At 53.2% G+C, this 25,593-nt stretch overlaps 1 protein-coding gene across 1 annotated transcript in view; it reads left to right on the top strand.

The window, feature by feature from the left end:
- The first annotated feature begins 301 nt into the window (after positions 1-301).
- Positions 302-25,593, top strand: part of HCK (HCK proto-oncogene, Src family tyrosine kinase) — a 34,958-nt gene continuing 9,666 nt past the window's right edge. Inside the window, exons 1-9 of the mRNA XM_040981662.1 lie at positions 302-474; positions 12,652-12,769; positions 15,124-15,166; positions 15,459-15,558; positions 16,310-16,408; positions 18,929-19,032; positions 21,288-21,437; positions 21,721-21,873; positions 22,911-23,090. Coding sequence (XP_040837596.1) covers positions 12,653-12,769; positions 15,124-15,166; positions 15,459-15,558; positions 16,310-16,408; positions 18,929-19,032; positions 21,288-21,437; positions 21,721-21,873; positions 22,911-23,090 — 946 coding nt within the window. The 5' untranslated portion in view covers positions 302-474; position 12,652. The remainder of the gene's footprint in view (positions 475-12,651; positions 12,770-15,123; positions 15,167-15,458; positions 15,559-16,309; positions 16,409-18,928; positions 19,033-21,287; positions 21,438-21,720; positions 21,874-22,910; positions 23,091-25,593) is intronic.

Below are 25,593 nucleotides of genomic sequence, written 5' to 3'. Positions count from 1 at the left end.
CCCAGGACCCCAGGTTGGAATCCCTAAGGATGAGTTAGACCGGTCAGGGCGCAATTAGAACATGTTAGGAAAGTGTTACCGCCGCGTGCAAGGTTTCTTGGGGGGCGGTGAATGGTCCAGGATGACCCTGAACCGGGCTAGGATCCCCCGGTAGACTCGAGTCTTTCGGGCGGTGCTAGGAGCCTTGGGAGGCGGGGTCAACATCGCCGGGGCGCGGCCGGGTGCGCGGACGGCCCGAGGGCCCGAGGCGTCCCTGCTTCCAGCCCGGGAACTTGGCCGAGGCTGAGGCCAGCGAGTGGGAACGCTGCCGGCCGGTGCCGGAGAAGCCCACGGTGGAGGCCCCCCAGCTCGGCCTTCTGCAAAGTCCGTCTTCCTCCCTGTGGGCGCCTCCCGGGCTCCGGGGACCGCTGAGCTGGGGGGACGCTCGAGCTGCGAAGATCCGGGCAGCCCGCGGGGCGAAGAGCGGGCGCCCAGGTGAGTTCCGCGGGCGGGTCCTCGGGGGATCTCCTGGCCGGGGAGTCCGGGCACAGGGATGGGCCATGGATGGGGATGATCGCCAGGGGTGAACGAGAGTGGAGGGACCCCAAGAAGGAAGCAGAGCCTCGCCCGCCGAGGCTGCTGGAGCTGCACTTCTCGGCTCTGTCCAGGTTCCCCTTCTCAGAATGAAAAAAAAAAAAAAAAAAAATCAGAAGCAAGAAGGAAGGGACAGGGTTGCAGAGAGCCCGGACCGCTGCCTCGGTGACTGGAGGCGGTGGTGCTGTAGCTGGGTGGAGCATGACGCGCCCCGTTGCAGCTGAGTCCCTTCAGAGCTGGAGCCCGACCTGTCCCTCTCCCCGAGTTCTAGGCCAGGGCCCCAAACTCCTGGACCGAGACCAGCGGGGGCCTGCTTGGCCCTTACCCTCTGAGAGTCCTTGGGCAGGTCAGTCCAGCTGTCTGTCGGAATTCTGGTCTGTACAATGGTTTGTGACAGGTGATGTATGTGGCAGCCTGCCTGCCCGGCCCTGGGAAGGGGACCTGACCTTCCTGTGCCCTGGTTTCCTGGATGGGCAGGCTGGAAATCACACTGGGAATACAGGTGGCGGCACCCTTGCTGGCATGCTCAGGTCCAGCAGGATTTGGACTTACTTAGGAGTATTTGCATCTACATACTGAGAGGCCTCAGGGATGGGCCTAAGTCAGCGTTCCAAATCGATTTACGTGTCACACTCTCGGTAGCAAAGCTGCATGTTGGCACAGCGCTTAGGTTGTCCCCACATTCAAATGTGTGGTTCCAGTGCGGGTTCTGCTTACAATCCGAATTTCTGCAAATGTGATGCTGCAGTCGTGGGAGACCTGGGTGAGGTTGGTACATCCAAGGCCCGAGGCTGGGCCTGCTGTAGGCATTTGAGGGGGGATAGCAGGATGAGAGCATCTGTCTCCCCCACCCTTTCTCTCTGCCTTTCAAATAAATAAAAACAAATGGCTAAAATAGCAGATGAAACAGAAGCAGCCCTCCGTGTTTCTCTTGGTCTCTCCCCACAGAGGCAACCACTATCACGGATTCTAGCCCTTCCAGTCTAGGCTTTTGTTAAAAAAAAAAAAAAGAAAGAAAGAAAGAAAAGAAAAAGTCACTCATTTGAAAGGCAGAGTTACAGAGAGAGGGGGAGACAAAAGGATAGAATCTTCTATCTGCTGGTTGGTTCACTTACCAAATGACTACAATGACCAGAGCTGGGCCAGTCTGAAGCCAGGAGCCAGGAGCTTCTTCCAGGTCTCCCACCTGGGTGACAAGGAGCCCAAGCATTTGAACAGCCTCTGCTGCTTTCCCAGGTGCGTTAGCAGGGAGCTGAACCACAAGTTGAGCTGCCAGGACTCAAACCAGTGCCCTATCCAATATCGTTGTGCAGGCAGTGGCCTAACCTGCTATGCCACAGTACCAGTCCCCAGGCTGTCCCTTGATGCATTTGCTGTATATATACTTATGCATAAGCAAGCCAGAGTTGTTTCCCGTGCCTTGGAGAACTGCTGTCATTGCCCTTGACCCATGGGGAGCACGTCCCCAGGACCGAGGGCTGCCCACAGTCACAGGTAGCACTGAGCCTCTTTCCTCAACCTCAGCAATTCACAGCGTCTGGCTTGCATCTCCAGGTTGCCAGCGTCACTGCACCAGTGCTTTGGAGCCATTGTTAAACCTGAGCACAAGCAGGCAGACAGCTCAACAGTGCACCTGAGATCCAAGACAGCTGGCGGGTAGTTTAGACAGCCTGGATATAATGGACGAGGATGACTTGCATCAGGGGCAGACTGGAAAGGGGACCCTGTGCGATTTCAATGCGCTACTCAGAACAGCTGGTAGCGAAGCTTAGGCGTTTGTTGTTTCTAGAATTGTCCATTTAATATTTTCAGACCATGGTTGACCATAGGTAACTGAAGCCACCAGGCAGAGTGAGATCACAGATGAGGAAACCAGCATAACAGGTTTTTTTTTTAAGATGTATTTTAAAGATTTATTTATTTTTATTGCAAAGTCAGATATATAGAGAGGAGGAGAGGTAGAGAGGGAGATCTTCCATCCAATGATTCACTCCCCAAGTAAGCACAACGGCCGGTGCTGTGCCAAACCAAAGCCAGGGGCCAGGAACTTCTTTCAGGTCTCCCACGCTGGTGCAGGATCCCAAAGCCTTGGTCCATCCTCAACTGCTTTCCCAGGTCACAAGCAGGGAGCTGGATGGGAAGTGGAGCTGTGGTATTAGAACCAGTGCCCATATGGGATCCAAGTGCGTTCAAAGCAAGGACTTTATCTGCTGGGTCCTAGGGTGCGTCTTTGATGACAGCCCCCCTCCCCCCGCTCCCGCCCCGCCCCGCCACACGCACTTCCGGGGTGTCGCCTGGGTGAACACATCATCTCATCATCCCTTCTAAGCACCGGGGAACACCCGAGCAGGTGGCCATCCTGCGTTCTCACGTCTCTGAGCTGGATGCTCAGGATGCAGCTCTTTCTTGAGGAAAGCACTAAGGGTTAGATGGTTTTGCAGAGGAGGCTTCGTCAACCCTCACCTTAAGTGAGGAGCCTGGAAGGTGCTCTGCCCCCGGGAAGGGGACGCATTTGGCTCACAGGCCTCATACAAGCAGCTTCAGAATCCTGTTCAATGTGGCTGAGACTTGGTAGGGGCCAACATTTGAACATATTTTAAAAAGTGCTCTTTTTAAAAAAGATTTATTTTTGTTTTTATTGAAAAGTCAGATATACAGAGAGAAGGAAAGACAGAGAGGAAGATCTTCCTTTCCATAATTCACTCCCCAAGATACCACAACAGCCAGAGCTGTGCCAATCTGAGATCAGGAGCCTCTTCCTGGTCTCCCATGTGGGTGCAGGGTCCCAAGGCTTTGGGCCATCCTCGACTGTTTTCCCAGGCCACGAGCAGGGAGCTGGATGGGAAGCAGGGCTGCTGGGATTAGAATTGGCACCCATATGGGATCCCGGTGCGTGCAAGGTGAGGACTTTAGCCATTAGGCTACCACATCAGGCCCATAGAGTACTCTTTACTATGCACCTTTGATTTAACACAATTAATGCTGAATGCACCATTCTTCTCCTATTTGCTTAGTATTTTATTGTAAGCATATTTTTTACATCACTGAAATAGTCTTGCATTTTTAATGGCTTTATAATATTCCATTGTTTGGAAGCACTATATTTGTTTAAACTTTTTCACGGAGCACTCTTACTTAGGTTGCAATTTAAAAATATTTTAATAAAGCTGAAATGCAGATGCCTTTATTAAAATGAGCCATTTAGGGTGGCATTGTAGTGCAGCAGGCTAGACCATCACTTGCGACACTGGCATCCAATATTGAATGCCCCTTGGGAAGATGGCCCATGTGCCAGGGTTCCTGACAGCATCCTCTGCTGCCTGCCCAGGAGCATCAGCAGGGAGCTGGATTGGAAGTGGAACAGCCAGGACTCGAACCAACATCAATATGGGAAGCTGGCTCTACAGGTGGTAGTTTTATTTTGTTTTAAGATTTATTTTTATTGGAAAGGCAGATTTGTAGAGAAAAGGAGCTACAGAAAGATCTTCCATTTGCTCGTTCACTCCCTAAGTGACCACAGTAGCTGAAGCTGAGCCAATCAGGAGCCAGGAGCTTCTTCTGGGTCTCCCAAGCTGGTGCAGGACCCTAAGGTTTTAGACCGTCATCCACAGCTTTCCCAGACCACAAGCAGGGAGCTGGTTGGGAAATGGAGCAGCCAGGATATGAACTGGTGCCTCTGTGGGATCCCAGCACGTGCAAGATGAGGATTTAGCCAATTGAGCCATCGTGTGGGGCCTTATACATGACAGTTTTACCCACTGCGCCACAGTGCTAGTCCCATCCCCTCCCCTCACTTTAAACACACATACGTCCTTGGGGTGTCCAGGAAGCCTGAAGGGACTTCCCTGAATTATTCAGCAGGAACTTATTGAGCAATGACTATGTGCTAGTTTCACCCAGTGGGGATGAAGCGGGGAACTGGACAGGCCCTTGCTCTCGCATGTTCTGCATCTCAGCGGGGGAGACGAACCCTGCAGTGCTGGGTGTGCCACAGGGGCGTTAACCCTGGGCCTTTGAGAAGCAAGCTCCCACAGGCTGAAATGTGCTAGAAATTCATTACCAGTAAGTCTTGAGAGAATGTGGGAGAAACCAGGGGACAAGCAACAGGCATTGAGAACCAACAGGTGTATCCAACCTGTGAAACAGAGTGGGGGAGGGAAGATGGGTGTGGGGCGGGATAGCAAGGGTGTTGGGGGAGGTCAGAAGGCGGGGAGAAGCACCTTGGACTACAGTGTGGATCCAAGCAAGGCTTGGCAAGCCCGGCCTCTGCCACAGGCCCCAGAATTGGGCTGCTTCCGTGTCCCTGGGAGCAGACTTGGGCGCACAGAGGTCACTGCGGCTCAGCATCCACGAGGACAGGGACAGCTGGGAATGAGAGCGGGGCGGGGCGAGGAGAGACCTCTCCCAGAAAGGGAGAACTGCACAGAGAGCTGAAGCTAGTGAGGCTTTCCGGGTGAAGAACATTCCAGAAAGCAGTATGTGCAATGGCCCTGTGACTACAAGCATAATTGGCATGTTGAAAACAGCAAGAGGAAGGTGTGGATACAGAGAGGAGTGGTGCGTGAGGCCGAGGGGCGGTCTGACAGTGGAGGTCTTGCCCACCACTGAGGGCACCAGCCCCTCCGTCCCAGGGAAGTTCCAGAGGAGGGGTGTGGTCTGGCTTGCAAGTCTCAAGACTTTCTTACTGTTGGAAGTGGGTTAGGGAGTCAAACCCAACTCTGCCAGACTTCAGCTCTCACCCTGTATGTCCCAGGCTTCCCTGCCCTCTACCTAGGAGGTTCCCTGCCTTCTTCCAAGGAGGTTCACAGCTGTCCTGGGATTCCTGGGTAGTGGCTGTGCAGACTGAGAGGGGACCATGTCATCGGAGCAGGTGGTATGAACCCGCTCAGCTCACACAGCCTGACTCTAGATGAGCCAGGTAAATGAGCGAGGGGCTGAGTTTGTCCCCCGTGTGTTTGGCTGCTTGACCAACTCTTCTGGGAGTTGGACACAACAGTTAAGACATTCGAGTTCCTCCTCCTTTGTTGTCTGCAACCGCTAGAGCTGATCCTGGGACCTGACAAGAGGCAGGAGAACTGGGTGCTGGTCCTGCCTGCCACTGACCTTCTGCCATGATCCTCTATTTTCCTCTCTGAAAAAGTCCGGTCATAATTCCAGTCTGCTGACTTCAGCCAGCTGGGATGGGGATTGTGCAAAGCAGAACACACGACAGTCTCTGCACAAATGCCTTTGGAGGCCTGTGACCTGCTGGGCACTGTGTGGGCATAGCCACAATGCCACCAGCATAACACGGTCCATGATCTGCCCATCTCCACTTACGGAACTGGAACCAGTAGCATCTTTTTTTCAAAGGCAGAGAGGAGAGGAGAGACAGAGACAGAGATCTCTTTTCTGCTTGTTCAACTCCCAGATGTCCACAACAGCCAGGGCTATGCCAGGCCAAAGCCAGGAACTGGGAACTCTACATCCAGGCCTCTCATGTGGGTGGCAGGGACCTACGTACTTGGGCCATTCTCCATTGCTTTCCCTGGTACATTAGCAGGGAGCTGGAGCAGAAGCTGTGCAGCTGGGACTCAAATTGGCACTACCCAGTGGGATGCCTCTACACTTCCTACAATGCCAGTTCTGGATCCAATACCATCTTAACCTCTTCTACCAAAGCTTCTGGAAGGTGGTGGATGAAGGCTCGAGTGCTTGGGCCCCTTCATACACAGGGGAAACCCAGAGTTCTTGTCTCCCAGCTTCAGCCTCACACAGTCCCAGCCCCTGCAGGCATCTGGGAAGTAAACCAGCAGATGGAAGATTCTTTCTTCTTTTCCAGCTCCATTCCACCTTTTAAGCAGATGAAAATAGACTTTAAAAATATATCAAGGAAACCTTTGGTTTTTTTTAAAGATTTATTTATTTTTATTACAAAGTCAGATATACAGAGAGGAGGAGAGATAGAGAGAAAGATCTTCCGTCCAATGATTCACTCCCCATGTGACTGCAACGGCCGGTGCTGTGCCAATCAGAAGCCAGGAGCCAGGAACTTCCTCCAGGTCTCCCATGCGAGTGCAGGATTCCAAGGCTTTGGGCCATCCTCGACTGCTTTCCCAGGCCACAAGCAGGGAGCTGGATGGGAAGTGGAGCTTCTGAGATTAGAACCGGTGTCCATATGGGATCCTGGCATGTTAAAGGTGAGGACTTTAGCTGCTAGGCCTCGCCGCTGGGCCCGGAAGCCTTTGTTTTTAACTGGTTTCCCCTTAATGCGTGAACTGTGGTCCCTCTTAAAACTTTGTTCACACAGTGGACAGGACTCTTGCATGTTTAAGGGGATGGAAATCCAACTCAAGCAGAAGAGAAAGGTGTAGGAGAGTCCAGCAGAGACCAGCCTCAGGCAGGACTGGATCCAAGTCTGGGGTTCTGTTTCCCCATTTCTTGGTTCCACCTTGGGGCTGCAAGGCCCTTTTCTAGACAAAGTCCAGAGGCGGAGTCTCCTTGGCCAGGGTTGAGTCATAGGCTCACCTTTGGCTCGGTTGGTTACACACCCATTCTCCAGGCAGGGTGTAGTGGGCTCTGTCTCCGGCCCATGGACTGAGCCTGTGGAGAGCGTGTGCCCAGGGCAAGATGAAACCGCAGGTCATGACTGTCTCTTGCAGAGAGCTGGCTCCGATGAGAAAGCAGGGCTCCAGAGACCCAGAGGCGTGCCTGAGTTCATACATTGAACTTGGGTCAAGGGGAGCCTCGGACACTATCTTTCCAGAATGATCCCAGAAAACCATCTCGGACCCAGTCCACAGGTGCTCCAGCTGGCCCTGGTCTCCCCCCTACCCGCCCCTTGGACTTGGCTCTGAGAGTGCAACCCACATGGTGACCGTGGGAAGCAGCCAGAGCCTGTGAGCTGACCTTTCTCGTTTCCCTCCCACACCGCCCGCGCCTGCAGAGGCGGGGTAGGGGTGTGGGGGGCTGGTGGTGGTGAGGAGCAGGTTTCAGGTTCTCAGAATCACTGTGGCCTGAGGAAGTGTCTTTCCCCTCGTGGCCAGCGGTTCTGAGCCCAGCAGCCAGATGGGCTACTTCTGCCTTGGAGCCTGGTCTTCGAACTGCATTGGACAGGGATGTGTGTGCAGAGGTTTCGAAAAGTCTTTCACATCCCGTGTCACACAGGTCCCAGGGTCGGGCCAGAGCAGGCCCCATCTCCTCTTGCAGGAAAGAGACGAACCCTCCCAGAGGACCCCACAGCGGGACCTTGGGCAGGTGGCAGGACCAGGTCCCCAAGTGAGAGTATTCTGACAGAAGGTTAGAGGAGTGTCTCAAATTCTGGGGTGCAGAGGATTTCCTGCCAAACCATTAGGAGTGCAGATTCTAGGTCCTGACTCCCAGAGATGCTGGTTTGTTCAGTCTGGACTGGGTCTCAGGAATACATAAGAAATCAGTGAAGAATCCTTGGGTGCACGTAGCAGAAATTCAATTCAAACTGACTGAGGCAAAGGTGAGAATGTATCTATTCATGAAGTCTGGGGTGAAAAGCTTCAGGCACAGCTGGATCCCGGTCTTCACACATGTCCTCAGGACCTTGAGGTCTCCAGCCCTCAGCTCTGTGCTGGCCTTGCTTTCAAGCAATCTCCTGCCTGCACGATATCATGAAGGCTCCCAGCAGCTCCAGGTTCCCATTCTTCAACATGCCAGGATACAGATTCTGCATGCCTGGGCACGGTTACACATGGTGCTTGCCCCCAGCTGAAGCAGTCTCCACAACCAGGGGGAGAGGGGATGGACTTGCCCGGGACACTTTGATCAGCCAAGCCTGTGTTAAGTTGCCAATCCAGGCAGACAAGGGTGGCCAAAGGCCGATCTCCCCAAAGGATACCAAGGAGCTGTTGTCCAAAGGAGGACGGACGCTGAGGAGGCAAGAAAGTGGAAAGCACACCCCAAGATCTGAACAAAACACGCATCCCTGCCTGGGACGTGCGACCCTGTCCTCCCGAGAGCGCCCCCGTGAGGCCACCCCCTGAGGCTCCCTGGGGCTCACCTGAAGCCACTGTCACCGTCACAGCACTTGCTGCACAGAGGCGGGGAGCTGCGTGAACCTCCTCTATCATCTCCTCACCCCTTATTCTAGACCACAGCTCCCTGACCCAGCTGTACTTCCTCATCATCTGCTTTGGAATTATTCCCCGACATTTTGTAGACTCGATTGCTGAGTCACGGCGGGAGAAATTGTCAAGCCTGGCAGTGTGAGGGTACAGGTAGTAAACCCGCTTTTGGATTTAGTGATCAAAATGGCATTGTGGAACCAACGCAATGGCTTAAGTGGTTAATCCTCCACCTGCAAGCACTGGTATCCCGTATGGGTGCTCATTTGTGTCCCAACTGTTCCACTTCCAATCCAGCTCCCTGCCTATGGCCTGGGAGAGCAGAGGACGGTGGCCCAGGTCCTTGGAATCCTGCACCTGTATGGTAGACCCACAGGAAGCTCCTGGCTCTTGGCTTTGGATTGGCACAGCCAATCCATTGCAGCCATTTGGAAAGTGAACCAAAATGGATGAAAGATCTTTCTCTTTGTCTCTCTTTCCGTAAATCTGCCTTTCTGATGAAAACAAATTTTTAAAATATTTTAAGGCATTTATTTCTCTCAATAACGTGCCATGTTTCCTGAGATCTTATGGGGCCAGTGTACAAGTTTCCATTTTTTTAAATTGAACAAGCAGATACACAGAGAGGAGGAGAGGCAGAGGAAGAGCTTCCGTCCAATGGTTCACTCCCCAAGTGACCACAATGGCTGGAGGTGAACCAATCAAAGCCAGGAGCCAGGAGGCTCCTCCAGGTCTCCAATATGGGTATAGGATCCCAAGACCTTGGGCCATCATTCACTGCTTTCCCAGGCCACAAACAGGGAGCTGGATGGGAAGAGGGGCTGCCAGGATTAAAACCGGTGCCCATACGGGATCCTGGGGTGTTCAAGGCAAGGACTAGGCCATGGTGCCGGGCCCTAAGTTTTCATTTTTAACTTTGCTGCTAGGAAGCTCAGAGATGAGTCTAGCAGCAGCTGGGTTTGTGGTTCAATAGTGGCTCCTTTCTGATTGGTAGGGTTCTGTCTGTGGCTTGAGATTTTTAGCTCCTTTAAATCCTTTTTAGGAAATCTATTCCTGGACTACTCTTGACTTTCATCTTTATCAGTAGACTCCGTTCTTCAAACTTCTTATTCTTTTGCTCAATTATTGTAACAAGCAAGTTGCTTTGTCTGTGAACGTACTAACATGGATTTCAAGATTTTTGTACCAAAATTAATTTCTCTTTTAAATCCATTTTCCACAGATCTATTCATCTTATAAAAATGAGTTGACAGTATTTGTGGCTTACTCCCATCACCTTTACCACTCCCTTTTAGTTTTTTTTTCCCAATCTTTTATGATGATAAAACACAAATGACATAAAGAGCACCATAGTGACCATTGTGGAGGTATGGTTCCATGGCGTTGTCAGGAACTAGTCCTGTGCACCTGTCACCACCACCATCTACCTCTGTAACTCCTCCCACCTTGTCACATGGAAACCCAACATCCATACTCCCGACTCTAACAACCATACTCTACTTTCTTTAATATAGATATATTTATTTGTCTGAAGGAGAGAATGACACAGAGAGAGAGCGTCCATGCGTGGTTTGTTTCCCAAATGATCACAACAGCCAGGGTTAATCCATGCAAAACCAGGTGCCTGGAACTACATCTGGGCCTCTCGTATGGGTAGCAGAGACTCATGTACTTGGGCCGTCTTTGGTGCTTTCTCAGGCGCATTAGCAGGGAACTGGATCAGAAGTGGGGCAGCCAGGACTTGAGCTGGTGCTCCAGGATTGGATGTTGGCCTTGCAGGTGGTTGCTCGGCTCGCTGCGCCACGACCCTGGCTCTTCACCATCCCACTTGGTCTCTAAGAGCCTTTGTGCATGCGGCATTGGGAGGCAGTTCTGCACAACAACCTTCCCTTCTCCAGTTGGTCCCTGAAGCACAGATCACATCCTGATGTTTCCACTTCCCAGAATGGCAGGCTGGACGTGCCATCACTCCCTCACCATGCACAGCTCTCCCGCTGTGCTCCTGGCAAGCACCAAGGGCCACAGACATGAACAAAACAGCCTTCCTCGTCAGCGATGATGGGGCTGTTGTATGTCTGCATTGCCTGATTCGGAAACTAGGTGCCACGCACTGCTGTTAAGCCCCCTCAGCGAGTCATAACTGCCAGGTGCCGCATGTGTAAAATACACAGTTGAAGATTTATGATAAAACAAAATAAAACATGTGTGGGCAGGCTGTGACCTAGTAGCTAGGACGGTTAAGATGCTCAAACCCCTCTACCAGAGGACTTGGTTTCGATTCCCTGGTTTCAATTTGAGTAGTGAAGGCTCAGATAACTAGATCCCCAGTGCAAGTGAAAGACCTAGATTGAGTTCCCAGCATCTGGCTCCAGTCTGGCCCGACTGAAGCCACTGTGGGCATTTGGGGAGTGAATCAGTGGATGGGAGCTCTCTCTATGTTTCTCTGTCAAATAAACACATTGATTACTGAGCTCACAGAAACAGACATGGTTTTGGTGAACGCTGATGTAGTGCTTTCTGTGTGCTGGGTGCTTGGTGTCTCAGCCCACTAGGCCATTCTGAATGTGGGGATTCAGCAACGGACACTACACAGGTGCCCCGTGTGTGGGGATGGGAAATTGTGACGCGGTAGATGAAGCTGCCCCACGGCACACAGCAATGCTCTTCTGAACACATTAGCATTGATTAAATATGTATGTATTATAATCTCTTTTATTTGAAAGAAAGAGGGGTATGGAGAGAGAGCTTCTATCCGTTGATTCACTTTCCCAGTGGCTGCAAAGGTTGGCGCTGAGTCAGGCTGAAGCCAAGTCAGGAACCCCACCTGGATCTCCCACACGGGTGTCAGGGGTCCAACCACCTGAGCCATCTTTTCTGCCTTCCCAGGCACATCAGCAAGGGTCTGGATCAGAAGCAGGTCAGGCGGGACTTGAATTGATGCTCCCATATGGAATGCCAGTGTTGCAGGCTATGGCTTAACCCCCTACATCGTGACACCAAACTCCCAATCAAACATATGAAATGTGATATAATCTTACATCATATAAAACCACACAAGGTGCTGCTTAGCTTCCCCAGAAATGGAATGCACCTTTCTCAAAAGTGTGTGTGAGAGAAGGAAATGAGTGAGAGGGCCAGGAGCCTAGAGCTGCATCTAGATTTCTCATGAGGGTGTCGGGGACTCAGATCCTAGAACCGTCCTCCTCTGTCTTCCCAGGACTGCACTAGCAGGAAGCTGAACCACAAGCATGGCAGCCAGGACCTGGACCAGGCACGGCCCTATAGGGGATACGGGCATCCCAAGCAGCAGCTTAACACCTGCCCTGCGGAAACAAGTCATGTATAGCCAAGTTCTAGCTGCCTTAGGAGCAGAGAGATGGTCAGGTGCAGAGAGAAAGGGGGGCAGCCATGCTGTATCTGGCTGCTCTGACCCTGCCTCCCTGCCAGCGCAGGCACCTGTGCACATCTGGAGGACAGACAGGAATTCCTCCTGCAGAAATCTCAGTGCGGTTCGGCTCCGACCCGGCAAACATATTTTCCTTACTCATTTATTTTTTTTTTAAATATTTGTGTTGCTTTGTTTGTTTGAAAGGTACAGTTAGTGAGAGGAAGAGAGACAGAATTTTCCATGCGCTGGTTCTTTCTCCAAGTAGCCACAATGGCCAGAACTGGGCCGCTCAGGAGCCAGGAGCTTCTTCTGCCTACTTTTTGCCTCCTCTTCTCACCACCCCACACCAGTTTGCCAGCCCTGGGCCAGCCCCGTGGCTAGCATGGATGTGGGGAAGTGTGGAGAGGGTAGGGTGCATAAGCTCTGGGAAAGGGGCTGACAGAGGGAGTTAAGTCAGAGAAGGCAAGTGGGCACTAGCCTGGGGCTAAGGTGCCTGACATATGTGCGGGCATCAGAGGACGCCGCTGTGTGGGGGTCTGGGTGGCCAAGGCTCACCTCCCTTCTGCAGGATGGGATGTGTGGGATCCAGGTTCTTCTCCCATCTGTCTGCTACAGGATGGGATGTGTGAGATCCAGGTTCTTCCGGGATGAAGGCAAGATCTCCAAGACTGAGCCCTGCGCCGGCCCACACACCACCATGTACGTGCCAGATCCCATGACCTCCAGTAAGCCGGTGAGTGGGGAGGAGCCTGCGTGTTCTCATGGCTGCTCTGGTGCTGCCCCAGTGTCGCTTTCCAGCCTCCTGCCTCCCCCAGCTGGGCAGGATGCACAGGGGCCAGCAGCAGGGCCCACATGCTCCAGCCTATGCCCCCAGGATCCTTCTAGAGCCATGAAGTCACTTTCCCTTGTCCTACCTGCAGCCCGGACTTTCTGGGCCCATCAGCCTGGGCTCTTCCGGCCTGGGCTTGGGAAGCATCGCGAGCCTCCAGCCAAGTGTGGGGAGTGTCCAGGCAGCTGAAATCACAGCTATAATGGTGATATTGGCCTCATGGTGAAAACTCAGTCACAACTTCAGTAAGAACTCCCACCAGGAGAAGCTAACGGCAGTAGACCACAGCACTGTGTGCATCCTGCTCAGCAGCATCAGCGACACAGCAAGAATAGTGATAGAATGGGCAGTCATACCAGTAGAATTCCTTTGTGTTTGTATTTCATTTTAAGATTTATTATTATTATTGGGAAGGCAGATTTCACAGAGGGAAGGAGAGACAGAAAGATCTTCAGGCAGAGCTGAGCCAATCCAAAAGCCAGAAGCCAAAAGCTTCTTCCGGGTCTCCCAAGCAGGTGCAGGGTCCCAAGACTTTGGGTCGTGCTGTACTGCTTTCCCAGGCCACAAGCAGAGAGTTGGAAGGGGAGTGAAGCAGCTGAGACACGAACCAGTGCCCATATGGGATCCCAATGAATGTAATCATTTAGCCACTATGCTATCACACTGGATATATATATTAAAATTATATTATAATTAATATATCATATATTATATTGTAAGATACTATATGTTTGTTTTTATATTATAATATAATTATATTTTATATAAATTTGTTTGTTTGTTTGCTTGTTTGTTTTGGGCCCTGCACAATGGTTTGAATATCTAATCCTCGCCTTTGGCTCCTGGCTTCAGATTGGCTCAGCTCCGGCCATTGCAGCCACTTGGGGAGTAAGCCAACAGATGGAAGATCTTTCTCTCTGTCTCTCCTCTCTGTAAATATGTTGTTTTTTTTTAAAAGAGATTTATTTACAGAGCTAATGGTGAAGTGCACTGGTGTTCATTTTATTCTTGTACCATTTCTGCAAACTGGAAAGCATTTCAAAGAGAAGTTCAAAATAAAATGCTGTGCTACATTTTCCCATAACAAAAAAAAAAAAAGAGAGAGAGAGAGAGAACCTGGATTCCATTCCGAGCTCCAGCTCCTGCCTCCAGTTTCCTGCTAATGCTGACCCTGGGAGGATCCAAGACTTGGGTCCCTGCCACCCACACGGGAGATCCAACTAAATTATAGGCCCCTAGCTTTGGCTGGCATTTTGGGAGTGAACCAGCAGTTAAAGCTACGGTATCTATTGACCATGCTTCCTTCCTCCCAAGGCGTCCCTTGTCAGTCTGGTGTGGATCCTTGCAAACCTTTCTCCCTGAATTTAGATTTACATGATCTAGGACACATCCATGGGGATACTTGGGGCATGTGTGTACATGTTTCACATGAATGGGTGAGTTTATCGTTCTGCACAGGAGTCTGTCTTCATCCAGTGCTGCACCGTTGGGGTCGAGGTGTTAATGTGAACGAGCTTCCGCCCCCCTTTTAGCAGCTGCTCAGAGCTGCTTCTCTCTGCGTGGACACTTTGATTCATTCACATACAGAATGGAGTCTCTATTCGCAGCTCATGTGGGTGGACCCATGATTTCTTCAAACATACCTCTGGAAACACCAGTCTGGACCAACCCTCCCACCATAGGTCAAGGAGAAGAGTCAAGCCAGTGCACTCCCAGGATCTCCCAGGCCAAAAGCAGTGGGGCCACAACTTCGGAAATAGGACCCTGGAATGGGGGTCTGGCTTAGTGGCTCCAATGCCAGTTAAAAAGAGACCACATTTCACATCAGAGGTCTCAGCTCCTTGCTAGTGCAGACCCTGGAAGGTGGGGCTCAGACCCTAGAAGGTGGGGCTCAGGTCTTGGCGCTGCCACCCACCCTCCAGGGGGACCAGGGACCTGAGACTGAGACTGACTTTCTGGCGCCTGGCTAGTGCAGGTGTCTGAGGAGTGAACCAGCAAGTGGAGTTCTCGCCTGTCTCTGCTGGGAAGGAACGGAGGGGTGGGGGTGGGGATGCCACACTAACAGCCACCTAGATGCTCAGGCTGTTTCTGTGCTTAATATGCCATGCCACCTCAAGCACATTCCTGCCCTGTTGCGGTCTTCTCCCAGGATTTACTGAACAGGGGTAAGGATGCTCTTGGGTTTTCTAGTCAGCAAAGACCTTCCATGGTTTTTCCTGCAACCAGATTCATTCCCTGCTCCCATTTCTTCCCTACAGGGATCCAGCAACTACCAGAGCAACTCCCTGGGGCCTGCGGTAGGTAAGTACCCGGAGCCAAGGGGTCACACAGCTGTTGGACTGTCGGTTCAGTTCTCGGTCCTAGACAGAGACAGAAATTCTGAACAGCCACAAGCAGCCTTGGAAACTGCCTAACCTGCTACTGTGAGCTCTAAGGCGGGGGTCCCTGGAACACACACAGTGACTCTCCCCACCACACACACACTCAGCATGGGAAAGCCTTCCGCATGCATGCACAGTGGGTCCCGCGCAAGGTGCCAGATGCTGCAGATGTTGTGGGCCCACCATCTTATGTGTGTGTCCCTTGCCACCAGGTTGTGAGGACATCATTGTGGTTGCCTTGTATGATTATGAAGCCATCCACCGTGAAGACCTCAGCTTCCAGAAGGGAGACAAGCTCGTGGTCCTGGAGGAGTGAGTTCCCCCGCCCCACCCCACCACCCCACTGCCACCACTGATGCTCCACTGTGCTCTCTCACAGGGAGCCCAAAGGGCTGTCTGTCTCACCCTGGGTGTAAAACGTCCAGTGGGAAGCCAACCACCATAGAGGAGGAAGGGCTTGCTGGCTGAGCTGGAGGAGTGCCAGAGTAAAGGCATTGCACAGGTGCCAGTGGTACCCATCCAGGCAGAGAGGGATGGCTGGAGCACTGTCTCAGAGGAGCCTTCCCCAGGGTTCCATGTCACAGTGACATGGGCACTAGGTACTCCCCAAGTGACTTCACAGTCAGAAAGTTTTGGCTCTCTCTTGAGCTGGCCACTTCCAGTTTCCCACAGCCCTCACCATCAGTGAGTGGTTTGGTGTCCAAGAGGACATGCTTGGTCCTTGTGCCCACCTCCTCCCATTGCAGAGGTCAGCTATACCCTGGGCCTCCCATGGGTACAAGGTCCTGCCCTGGGTTTGGCGGGAAAGGCCAAAGGTGCAAAGTCAGGGAAAAGAACCGGAAATCAGGGCTTGACTGCTGATCCTTGTGGGGGAGGTGGGGAGAGGTGGATGCTGAGCCCTTGCCCTAGTGGTGGGGCACAGGTTGGGGGCTGGGGAAAGTCGTGGCCCCACCCCTCACCCCAGTGGCTTCCTACTGGGCTGAGGGGGTGGCTTTCTGGGCCCAGGCTTGGAACTGGAGTGTTCCTTCTGCCCCTGAGCCCAGCTCTTCCTCCTGCCCCACAGGTCTGGAGAGTGGTGGAAGGCTCGGTCCCTGGCCACTCGGAAAGAGGGTTACATCCCCAGCAACTATGTGGCCCGCGTGAACTCGCTGGAGACAGAGGAGTGAGTATTCCATCTCCTGCTCCCAGAAGCACAGGGAGAACCAGCGTCATTCGCATTTCGGGGCCTTGGCACACCCTGCCCAGCACACCCTACCTGGCACACTCTTCCTGCGGTTCTCAGACCCAACAGGGGTCGGCGTCCCAGGGGAGCTGGTGAAGTCGCTGATGGAGAATGGACACTCCTTTCTACGGCCATACCACCCTGAACGTACCCGATCTCGTCTGATCTAGGAAGCTAAGCAGGGTCGGATGTACTTGGATGGGAGAATGGGCGCTCCTGAGTTGTCCCTAGGAGAGGCAGCTGGTCCAGGTCCCCAGCCTGGGACCGGCTGGCTGGGACACATGTCACCAGTCCTGGTAGTGAACACACAGCTTCTTGTGTCTGCATCAAGACCCGGCTGCTAACAGAACTGGTCCTTGGGATGCTGGGGACCAGCAGGGAATGGACTTGTCCTTCCTCCTGCCCCATCCTGAAATAGATGATATTTTTGAGTGTCCCCTAATGCTAACGACGTAGAGGAATGTGGAGTCAAGAGCTGAGGGCTTCCCTTATGTCAGGCCTGGAGATGCCCCACTGTGCATACAGCCATACTCCCTGGTGCTTGCTTCAGCAGGAACCTCCTTCTGTACACGTTGTTTCTTCCTGTGCGAGGCCTGTAGGATAACTTATTTCCTGCAGGATTGGATTTCCAGGGTGACAGCAGTCCTTGTATGGTGGCAATGAGGAGGGGTCTTTAAAAAGTACATGAAAAAGGTGCATTATGGAAAAACTATGCATGGGTTAGTTTTTTTTTTTTTACTTTGCTCCAAAATAAGTTTGTATTTTCATTCCATTTTTTTCCCTGCAATTTTCTGAATGAATTTTAAAATTTTTATTTATTGATTTGAGAGAACTAGTGAACAGGAAGAATGTAACTGAGAAAGTTCCCAGCCACTGGTTTACTCCCCGAATGCCGCAATGGCCAGGACAGGATCTGAAGCCAGGAGCCGAGGAATTATTGCCTCGCAGACTCTGTCTTAGCAGAAAGCTGGAGTCAGGAGCCACAAGCCAAACCCAGGCACGTCGACATGGCACGCGGGTCTCCCGACAGGCGCAGCAGCCACTAGGCCAAAGCTGGCTCCGCCAAAAACTGTGAAGTGCTACGTTTGCACCACTGAATATTTTCCATAGCATGAATCAGCTGAAGATGCCCGAGCAGGGAAGGTGGGTGTGCAACACAGCTCTGTAAGAGCTTGGGCTGCAACTGAATCCTGCATCTACAACCTCCCAGCTGTGTACCTGCCTCTCTCTGTTCTCCGTTTTCTCATCTGTAAAATGGGACTAAACAAGGGCGCTGATTCCATCTTGTGGTTGAGGGGACTAACAAGATCCTGATGACTTATCTGCTGTCGCTCCCTCTTGTTGACTGTGGAGGGAACAGCGGCCTGAGACAGATCTTGCTCAGAGTCACACAGCGGGGGAACGTCAAGCTGCTGACCTTGGGTCTCTGGCTTTTTTTTCATCACAGCACGACATGAGCTGCTCCTTGCCCACGTGAGGCCGGGGGTGGACTCTGCTCCTGTGGTTTGAGTTTTCTGCTTCATATGCCAAGGTTCCACAAAGAAGGAAGGGATGTTCCCAGGAGATGGCCCCAAGTATTAAATTCTTTCAAAAAATATTTTTTAAGTTATTCATTTTTATTTTATTTGAAGACAGAGAGGCTGGGAGGGAGGCAAGAGAAAGATCTTTCATCTGCTAATTCACCACTTCCTACCTACCCCCCACCAAATGCCTGCAACAGCCACGGCAAGACCATGCTGAAGCTCAGGAGCCTGGGGCTCAATCCGGGTCTCCCCCCACCCATCCCCCCCCGCCCCGCCATGGGCAGCAGGGACCGCGGGCATGCTGGCAAGAAGATGGATTGGAAGTGGAGCTGAGACTGGAACCAAGCACTCTAGACCAAGCAGCAGCTTGACAGCCACACCAAGCACCCACCATCCTCACCCCCAAACTCAAAATTCTTTGCAGTTTCGCATTTTAGCTGAAATTTATGCCAACTTGTTATCCAAGTGTGTGGGGTGAGAGGGATTGATCCTGAGGCTAATGGAGCCAGCTGGCACTCCCAGGGGGCCTCTGAGGCCTTGCAATGTATCCTTCTGTCGAGTGTGTGTGTGTGTGTGTGTGTGTGTGTGTGTGTGTGTGTGTGTGTGAAGCCACTAAGTTTTCGGCATTTGGCTACAGTGTCCACAGCTCCACCTGCTGCCTGTCTGTCCTCCTCCCCTTTGTGATGCCGTGTTGCTCGTCTTCAGGACAGCCTGCCTCTTGATCTGTGAGGGTGTCCTACTCTGCAAACTAGAGGTGCCCCTGCTAAAAATACATGTTTTGCTAGCAAAGGGGTGGCTCTCTCTCCCAGCACTTAGAGTTAAATGAATATGATTCCAGAAGCCAGGCCCTCCGTGTCCTGACTGTGGCCTGGGCCCTTGAGTGATCACAAGTGTCCTGCCTCAGCTGCCCATTAACTGCCTATGCTCCCCCAAACAGGTGGTTCTTCAAGGGCACAAGTCGCAAGGATGCAGAGCGCCACCTGCTGGCTCCAGGCAACATGCTGGGCTCCTTCATGATCCGGGACAGCGAGACCACCAAAGGTGACACCTGTCCACCCCTTCTGACCCCCAGCTCTTGAGGTTCTGTGCCAGGAAAGGCCCCTTCTCGGCCCCTGTGCTGGTCCTCAGCCCCACAGGATAACAAAAGCCATCCCGTGTGCCTGGTGGGCTTGCTGAGGTTGGGTTTTATCTAGATGCCTTTTTTCTTTTTTAAAGATTTATGTTTATTGGAAAGGATAGAGAGAAGGAGACAGAAACATCTTCCATCTGCCTCAACGGCTGGAGCTGAGCTGATCCAAAGCTAGGGGCCAGGAGCTTCTTCCATGTTTCCTACGTGGGTTCAGGTTACCAAGGCTTTAGGCTGTCCTCGACAGCTTTCCTAGGCCATAAGCAGGAAGCTGGATGCGAAATGGAGCAACTGGGACACGAACTAGTGCCCATATGGGATACCGGTGCATTCACGGGAAAGATTTAACAACTGAGTCATTAAAAAAAGAAAAAAATCCTTCAGCACAGCTCTTGTCCATAAGCCTGACTCCTCTCTCCCTCCCTCGGGGCAGGGTGAGGCTGCAGGAGGAGACACAGCCAGCACCCACAGTGCTCCTGCAGGCTACATACTGGGTGGCTGCATGGGAGGCAAGAACAGCACCCAAGGGCAGCACAGCGCACATGGGCATCAGCTGAGGCCAGCTGTCCCGGGCAGGGCCCCTCAGTGGGCTTCTTGCGATTTCTCTCTCTCTCTCTCTGACTCATTTATTTGAAAAGCAGAGTTACAGAGAGAGGGGGAGACGAAGATAGAGATCTTCCATATTTAACTCAGGCACCTCGTGCAGTGTGACCTCACAGTACGTGGTTTGGGGGACGCTGGTTAACAGCAGCTTCTCTGTGGCCTTTGACTCGACCCCCAGCCCTCTGATGTGGTGGGGGCTGAGTGTGGCAGGGACATTGCCGCTCCCAGCTGGGTGCTGCAGATCAGTGAATCCTCAGGCTCTACTTCCTCCCACCCAGCAAGACCCCAGGGGGAAAGAAATGAGACAAAAAAAAAAAAGGGAAGCTGTACAGACAGTCCAGGGCTGGTCCAGCCTACAGAGGGTGTGGGTGGAGGGAGCCAGTGAGAACATGGCAGGCTCATGTGGTAGGGACATGGGCCGGCCTGGCTCCTGTGCCCTCTGCCAATCTAACAGCACGTGCACTGCCAGGCCCCTTGATCCCACCCTGCTGCTTCCTGTATTCTCGCCCCCTCGCCCCCTGCCGGCCGTCAGCCGCATCGACCTCCCCTGGCCTGGGACACAGTGGCAGAAGAGAGGAAAGCAAGACAACCCATACAGTCTCTAATTCACTGGAGTCGATATTAAGTCTACCCACTGCACGGCCCATTTGCCAAGGTGCTTAGGATGGTGCCTGGCCTGTTATTCATTGGACAGCTGAAACCTCTCCCAAAGCCAGCAACATTTGTTAGTGCAATGGAGAAGACTGAGGGGCAGAGAGGGCGGGTACCATGCCCAAGGATGCACAACACAACAGCAAAACCGAGGCCCCCATCGCTCGCTGCCCCAGCCTCCAGAGCGCAGCCTCTGGGGCCCTCCTGCGCTCCCTGGCTGCAGCCCCTTCCTGACATTTCCAGCCGTGCACCTCGGACACGTCCACCTCCACACACCCTGCCCTTTCGGGCCATTAGGGCCACCTGTATGAGCTACTTGTCCATCTCCAGATCCCCAATGCCATCTGCAAAGTGCTTTTCTTACAGAGGGCAGTCACTCAAGTATTCGCGGGTTCCATGGTGTAGGGCATTGGGCCTCTCAGCCAGCCACGACACGTGCACATTTCAGTAACCGGATTGGACTGTTCGTATTTGTTTCTGAGTAGTCTGACTTCGTACCAAACTTGTATGGTATCTTGGATTTTTTTTTGTTAGGTAACGATATCAGTACTAAACAATGGAAAAGACAATGGCGGTAGCTATCATTTACTGAGTATTTAGGTCCCAGGTATCTTATACGCTTGTGATTGTATCTTCCGATGACCACGGGATATGATGAGGTGTGGAGGCGTGACAGTTGCTATTTCTACTCTACAGATGAGGTCCCTGAGGCACAGAGAGGTGATACAGTCACGTGCCTACAGCCCCGCAGGTGCGCCTGGATGCAAACCCAGGAGCCTGACTGCCCAGCCACAGCCACCACCTGCGCTCCTGCCTGGATGCCCTGCTGGGGGCAGTAGCATCGGGCAGGGATGTCTAGGAACTCACGCAAAGGGGCAGGAGCCATTCTGAAGTGTTTCCTTCCGGTCTGATGCAGGGAGCTACTCTCTGTCCATACGGGACTACGACCCCCAGCACGGGGACACAGTGAAGCACTACAAGATCCGCACCCTGGACAACGGGGGCTTCTACGTCTCCCCGCGGACCACCTTCAGCACCCTGCAGGAGTTGGTGGCCCACTATCAGAGTGAGTGCACCCATGCCCCGTGGGCCCTCGGCCCCCAGGCCCTGCTAAGCCAGCTGCCCGCCCGGCTTTCTGGCTCAAGGATTGCTTTGGTTTTTCCAGCGGGCTTAGGGCTGTGAATGGGAGTGGGGAGATGGACCGGGGCAGAGGCCATATGCCTGTTTCCCCAGGAAGGCCTCCTGATGGTGGCAGGGAGGGGACAGGCAGGCGGCCTCTGTAGGGAGAGCCTCCTGCAGGCTGGGAGCTGGCTGCCTCAGCTGACCCCAGGGTGGGGGTGCTGTTGCAGAAGGGAGAGACGGGCTGTGCCAGCAGCTGTCAGTGCCCTGTGTGTCTGCGAAGCCACAGAAGCCGTGGGAGAAGGATGCCTGGGAGATCCCCCGGGAGTCCCTCAAGCTGGAGAAGAAACTCGGAGCGGGGCAGTTCGGGGACGTCTGGATGGGTGAGGACACAGGGCCCGATGGTGGAGGGGCAGCACGGGCCATAGTGAAGCAGGGCAAGGCCACGCCGGGCAGAGGGGGCAGGCTGAATGCCAGCTTTGGGGGATCCCCACAGCAAACCCCTGTGCGCTGACCCCGGTTCGCATTGAAGGCCAGGCTGGCTGGGGTCAGGTGTCCCTCTGGGAAGCCCAAGTCCTGGACGAGGACCCCTGCCTTGCATATGGGGTTGGAACAGCTCTGCAGGGTGAGGTAAGGCGAAGCCCCTGGCAATGCTGAGTACCCAGAGGGGGAACAACTACCTAGAGACTTCTGAGTAAATTAGGAACTGGCAGCTCCAAGCCCTGCCATGTGCCAGTGCCATGCCAGTACACAGTGGGGCAGGAAAAAGGCATATCCCACACCTTCTGGCCTCCCCCCAATCGCTCGAAGACCAGCAAGGTCAACTTCACAGCGCTGTGGGGCAGATGTGAGGCCTGGCAACCTGTGCTCCCCGCTCTGTTTTTGCTCCATTGGGTCCAAACGGAAATAGAGACATCGCTTCTGGAGATGTCAACAGTTCAGCTTGATAAAAAGGCAGAGAGAGAGACAGATCTCCCATCCATGGGTTCACTCCTTGAATGCCTGCAACAGCCAGGGCTGAGCCGGGCTGAAGCCCCTTGCTCTTCACACTGCTGCTGACACTCACTATTGAGGTCCTGCAAGACCTGGCTTTGCCCATTTGTCCACCTCATCTACTGACCCTGCCCTTGCAAGATCAAAGGGGTGGGAGTGGCCCAAACGGTGCTCTGAGGTCATCTTTCAATCCTGCAGCAGCCCTTCAGAGGGAGCGCTCAGAAAGGCTAAAGGACACACCCAAGGGTGCACACAGGCAGGAAGCAGCAAACCAGCCTTTCAGCCCACACCTGCCTGAGCCAAGGCCATGCCTGCCCTGCCCTCTCGAAGGACTGAGATGGGCAGGGAAGGCTTCCTGGGGGAGGCAGGGCTGTGGGAGGAGGACTACTGGGCTCACCCTCTTTGCTTGCTCCCCGGGCCACTCCAGCCATCTACAACAAGCACACCAAGGTGGCGGTGAAGACAATGAAGCCGGGGAGCATGTCGGTGGAGGCCTTCCTGGCGGAGGCCAACCTGATGAAGACGTTGCAGCATGACAAGCTGGTGAAGCTGTATGCTGTGGTCACGCAGGAGCCCATCTACATCATCACGGAGTTCATGGCCAAAGGTAAAGGGGCTGGGGCTGGGGACTGGTCTGTCCATCTTTGCTGTGTTTCTTGCCTTCGAGCTGCCTCCAGTGTGGCCAGGAGCTCCTCTGGGAAGGATCCACTAAACACTGCACTTTGCAACAATGCAGCCTTGCTGTGGGGACAGGGTGACATCAGGCCAAGGGGGCCCCTAGGGAAGGGAACACAGGGAGCCACCAGGACAAGGGGGTCCCCTGACACACACACCGAGTGAGAAGGGAGAGGCTGCTGGGCTCCTCATGGTTCCCCAGGCGCTTTCGTGGCCAGGGAGTGTAGCAGGGAACCCGCCTCCTCTCCTGGGGCACCAGTGCTCTGGGACTGTTGCCAAAGCAGCAGGTCTAGGCCACCCTACCCCCACCACAATTCAGCACAATTTGGGAATCATTCGAGGCCCCCATTCGCAGTTGCTTTCAACCTAAGCCCGTTTTTTGGGCAAATGGATGCATGCCACAACACAGTCTCATGCCGTGTGATTTGAAATCTCAAAACTTTTTCACACATTCCAAATGCAATCGGCCCTGGGAACCCCTCCTTCTCAGCTGGGGTGGAGAGCAAGCCCCAACGTGCTCAATTCCTCCACATACTGGACTGCGGCAGCCACCTGCCTGTGACCCACACATGTGCCTCTGCACACCTGAACGTGTCTCGGGGTGACCTTTAATGCACAGTGGCATGATACGCCAGCCACGTATACAGCTGATACACCATATCAGTGAGGCAATGGCCACGAGGGAAAAACTCGGGGCATATTCAGGACACACGAGTTTTTTTTTTTCAAAGATTTATTTATTTTTGTTGGAAAGTCAGACATACAGAAAGGAGGAGAGACAGAAAGGAAGATCCTCTGTCCACTGATTCACTCCCCAAGTGGCCGCAATGGCTGGAACTACACTGATCTGAAGCCAGGAGCAGGAGCCTCTCCGGGTCTCCCAGGCAGGCACAGGGTCCCAAAGCTCTGGGCCATCCTCGACTGCTTTCCCAGGCCACAAGCAGGGAGCTGGATGGGAAGTGGAACAGCCAAGATACAAACCAGCACCTATATGGGATCACAGTGCATGCAAGGCAAGAACTTTAGTCACTAGGCTATTGCGTCGGATCCCACACACAGCTTTTATAAATGTTCTTCATCTGTGGCTGACTGAACCCACAGAGCTGGAGACCATGGATCGGGAGAGCCAACTCTGCACACAATTTTGTCAGCTTTTTAAAAAAAGATTTATTTATTTTGATTGGAAAGTCATATTTACAGAGAAGGAGAAAAAGAGAGAAAAATCCTCCATCTGCTGGTTTACTCCCCAAATGGCCACCATGGCTGGAGCTCAGCCAATCCAAAGCCAGGAACCAGAAGCTTCTTCCGGGTCGCCCACATGGGTGCAGGGTCCCAAGGCTTTGTGCTGTCCTCAACTGCCTTTCCAAGCCACAAGCAGGAAGCTGGATGGGAAGCAGAGCAGCTGGGACACAAACCAGTGCCCATATGGGATCCCAGCATGTGTAAGGCAAGGATTTAGCCACTGAAAAACTGTGCTAGGTCCGGTTCTGTCAACCTTAGAAAGCCACGGTCCCAATCCCACAGGCTCAGGAGGCTGGCCCATCCAGTGACCCCTGTGCCGCAAGCAAAAACCTCATGAAAAGTAAACCCTCCAACTCCATTTCTCCAATGCTGGGAATGCGGGAGTAACATTGCTGGTTTTTGAGATGTATTTGCTCTATCTGTTTAGAAGGTGGAGAGGCACACAGGGATCTCACACCTACTGATTCATGCCCCAAATGTCTGCACTGGTCAGGAGTTGGGAAATCGATTCGGGTCTCCCACGTGGGGGGCAGGGGCCCAAGCGCTGAGACATCACCTCCTGCCTCCCAGCTTGCACGTTAGCCGAACGCTGGGACTGGGAGCTGAGCTGGGACTCAAAGCCAGGCCTTCGGATGCAGCCACGTGGCTGCACCAAACATGGGTCCTGGGAGACACTGTTACAAAACTTTATTCCTTGTAAGCTCACACTGAAGTGTGGGGGAGGGGACCTGTGCTGTAACACAGCAGATGGTGGTTGGAGTTCCAGCAACTCCGTTTCCAGTTCAGCTTCCTGCCAGTGCAAACCCTGGGGGGCAGCAGGCCATGGCTCGGCTAGTTGAGAACCACAGGGGAAAACCAAATGCAGTTCCTGGTTCCCCGTTTCTACCTGACTCAACACTTGCTCTCCCTCCTCTCTCCTTCTCTCTCAGTCACTCTGCCTTTCAAATAAATAAATAAAATCTAAAAAAAAAAAAAAAAAAAGGCCTGGTGCAATAACCTAGTCACTGCAAGTCTTCGCCTTGCATGCGCTTGGATTCCGTATGGGTGCTGGTTCATGTCCTGGCAGCCCTGCTTCCCATCCAGCTCCCTGCTCGTGGCCTGGGAAAGCAGTCGAGGAAGTCCCAGGGTATTGGGACCCTACATCCGTGAGGGAGACCCAGAAGAGGCTCCTGGCTTTGGATTGGCTCAGCTCC

Source organism: Ochotona curzoniae, unplaced genomic scaffold, assembly GCF_017591425.1.
Source record: "Ochotona curzoniae isolate NIBS_2020 unplaced genomic scaffold, NIBS_Ocur_1.0 contig_3520, whole genome shotgun sequence".
Lineage (NCBI taxonomy): Eukaryota > Metazoa > Chordata > Mammalia > Lagomorpha > Ochotonidae > Ochotona > Ochotona curzoniae.
The sequence above is the reverse complement of the archived record's forward strand: the minus strand, read 5'-3'. Positions and strand labels throughout refer to the sequence as shown.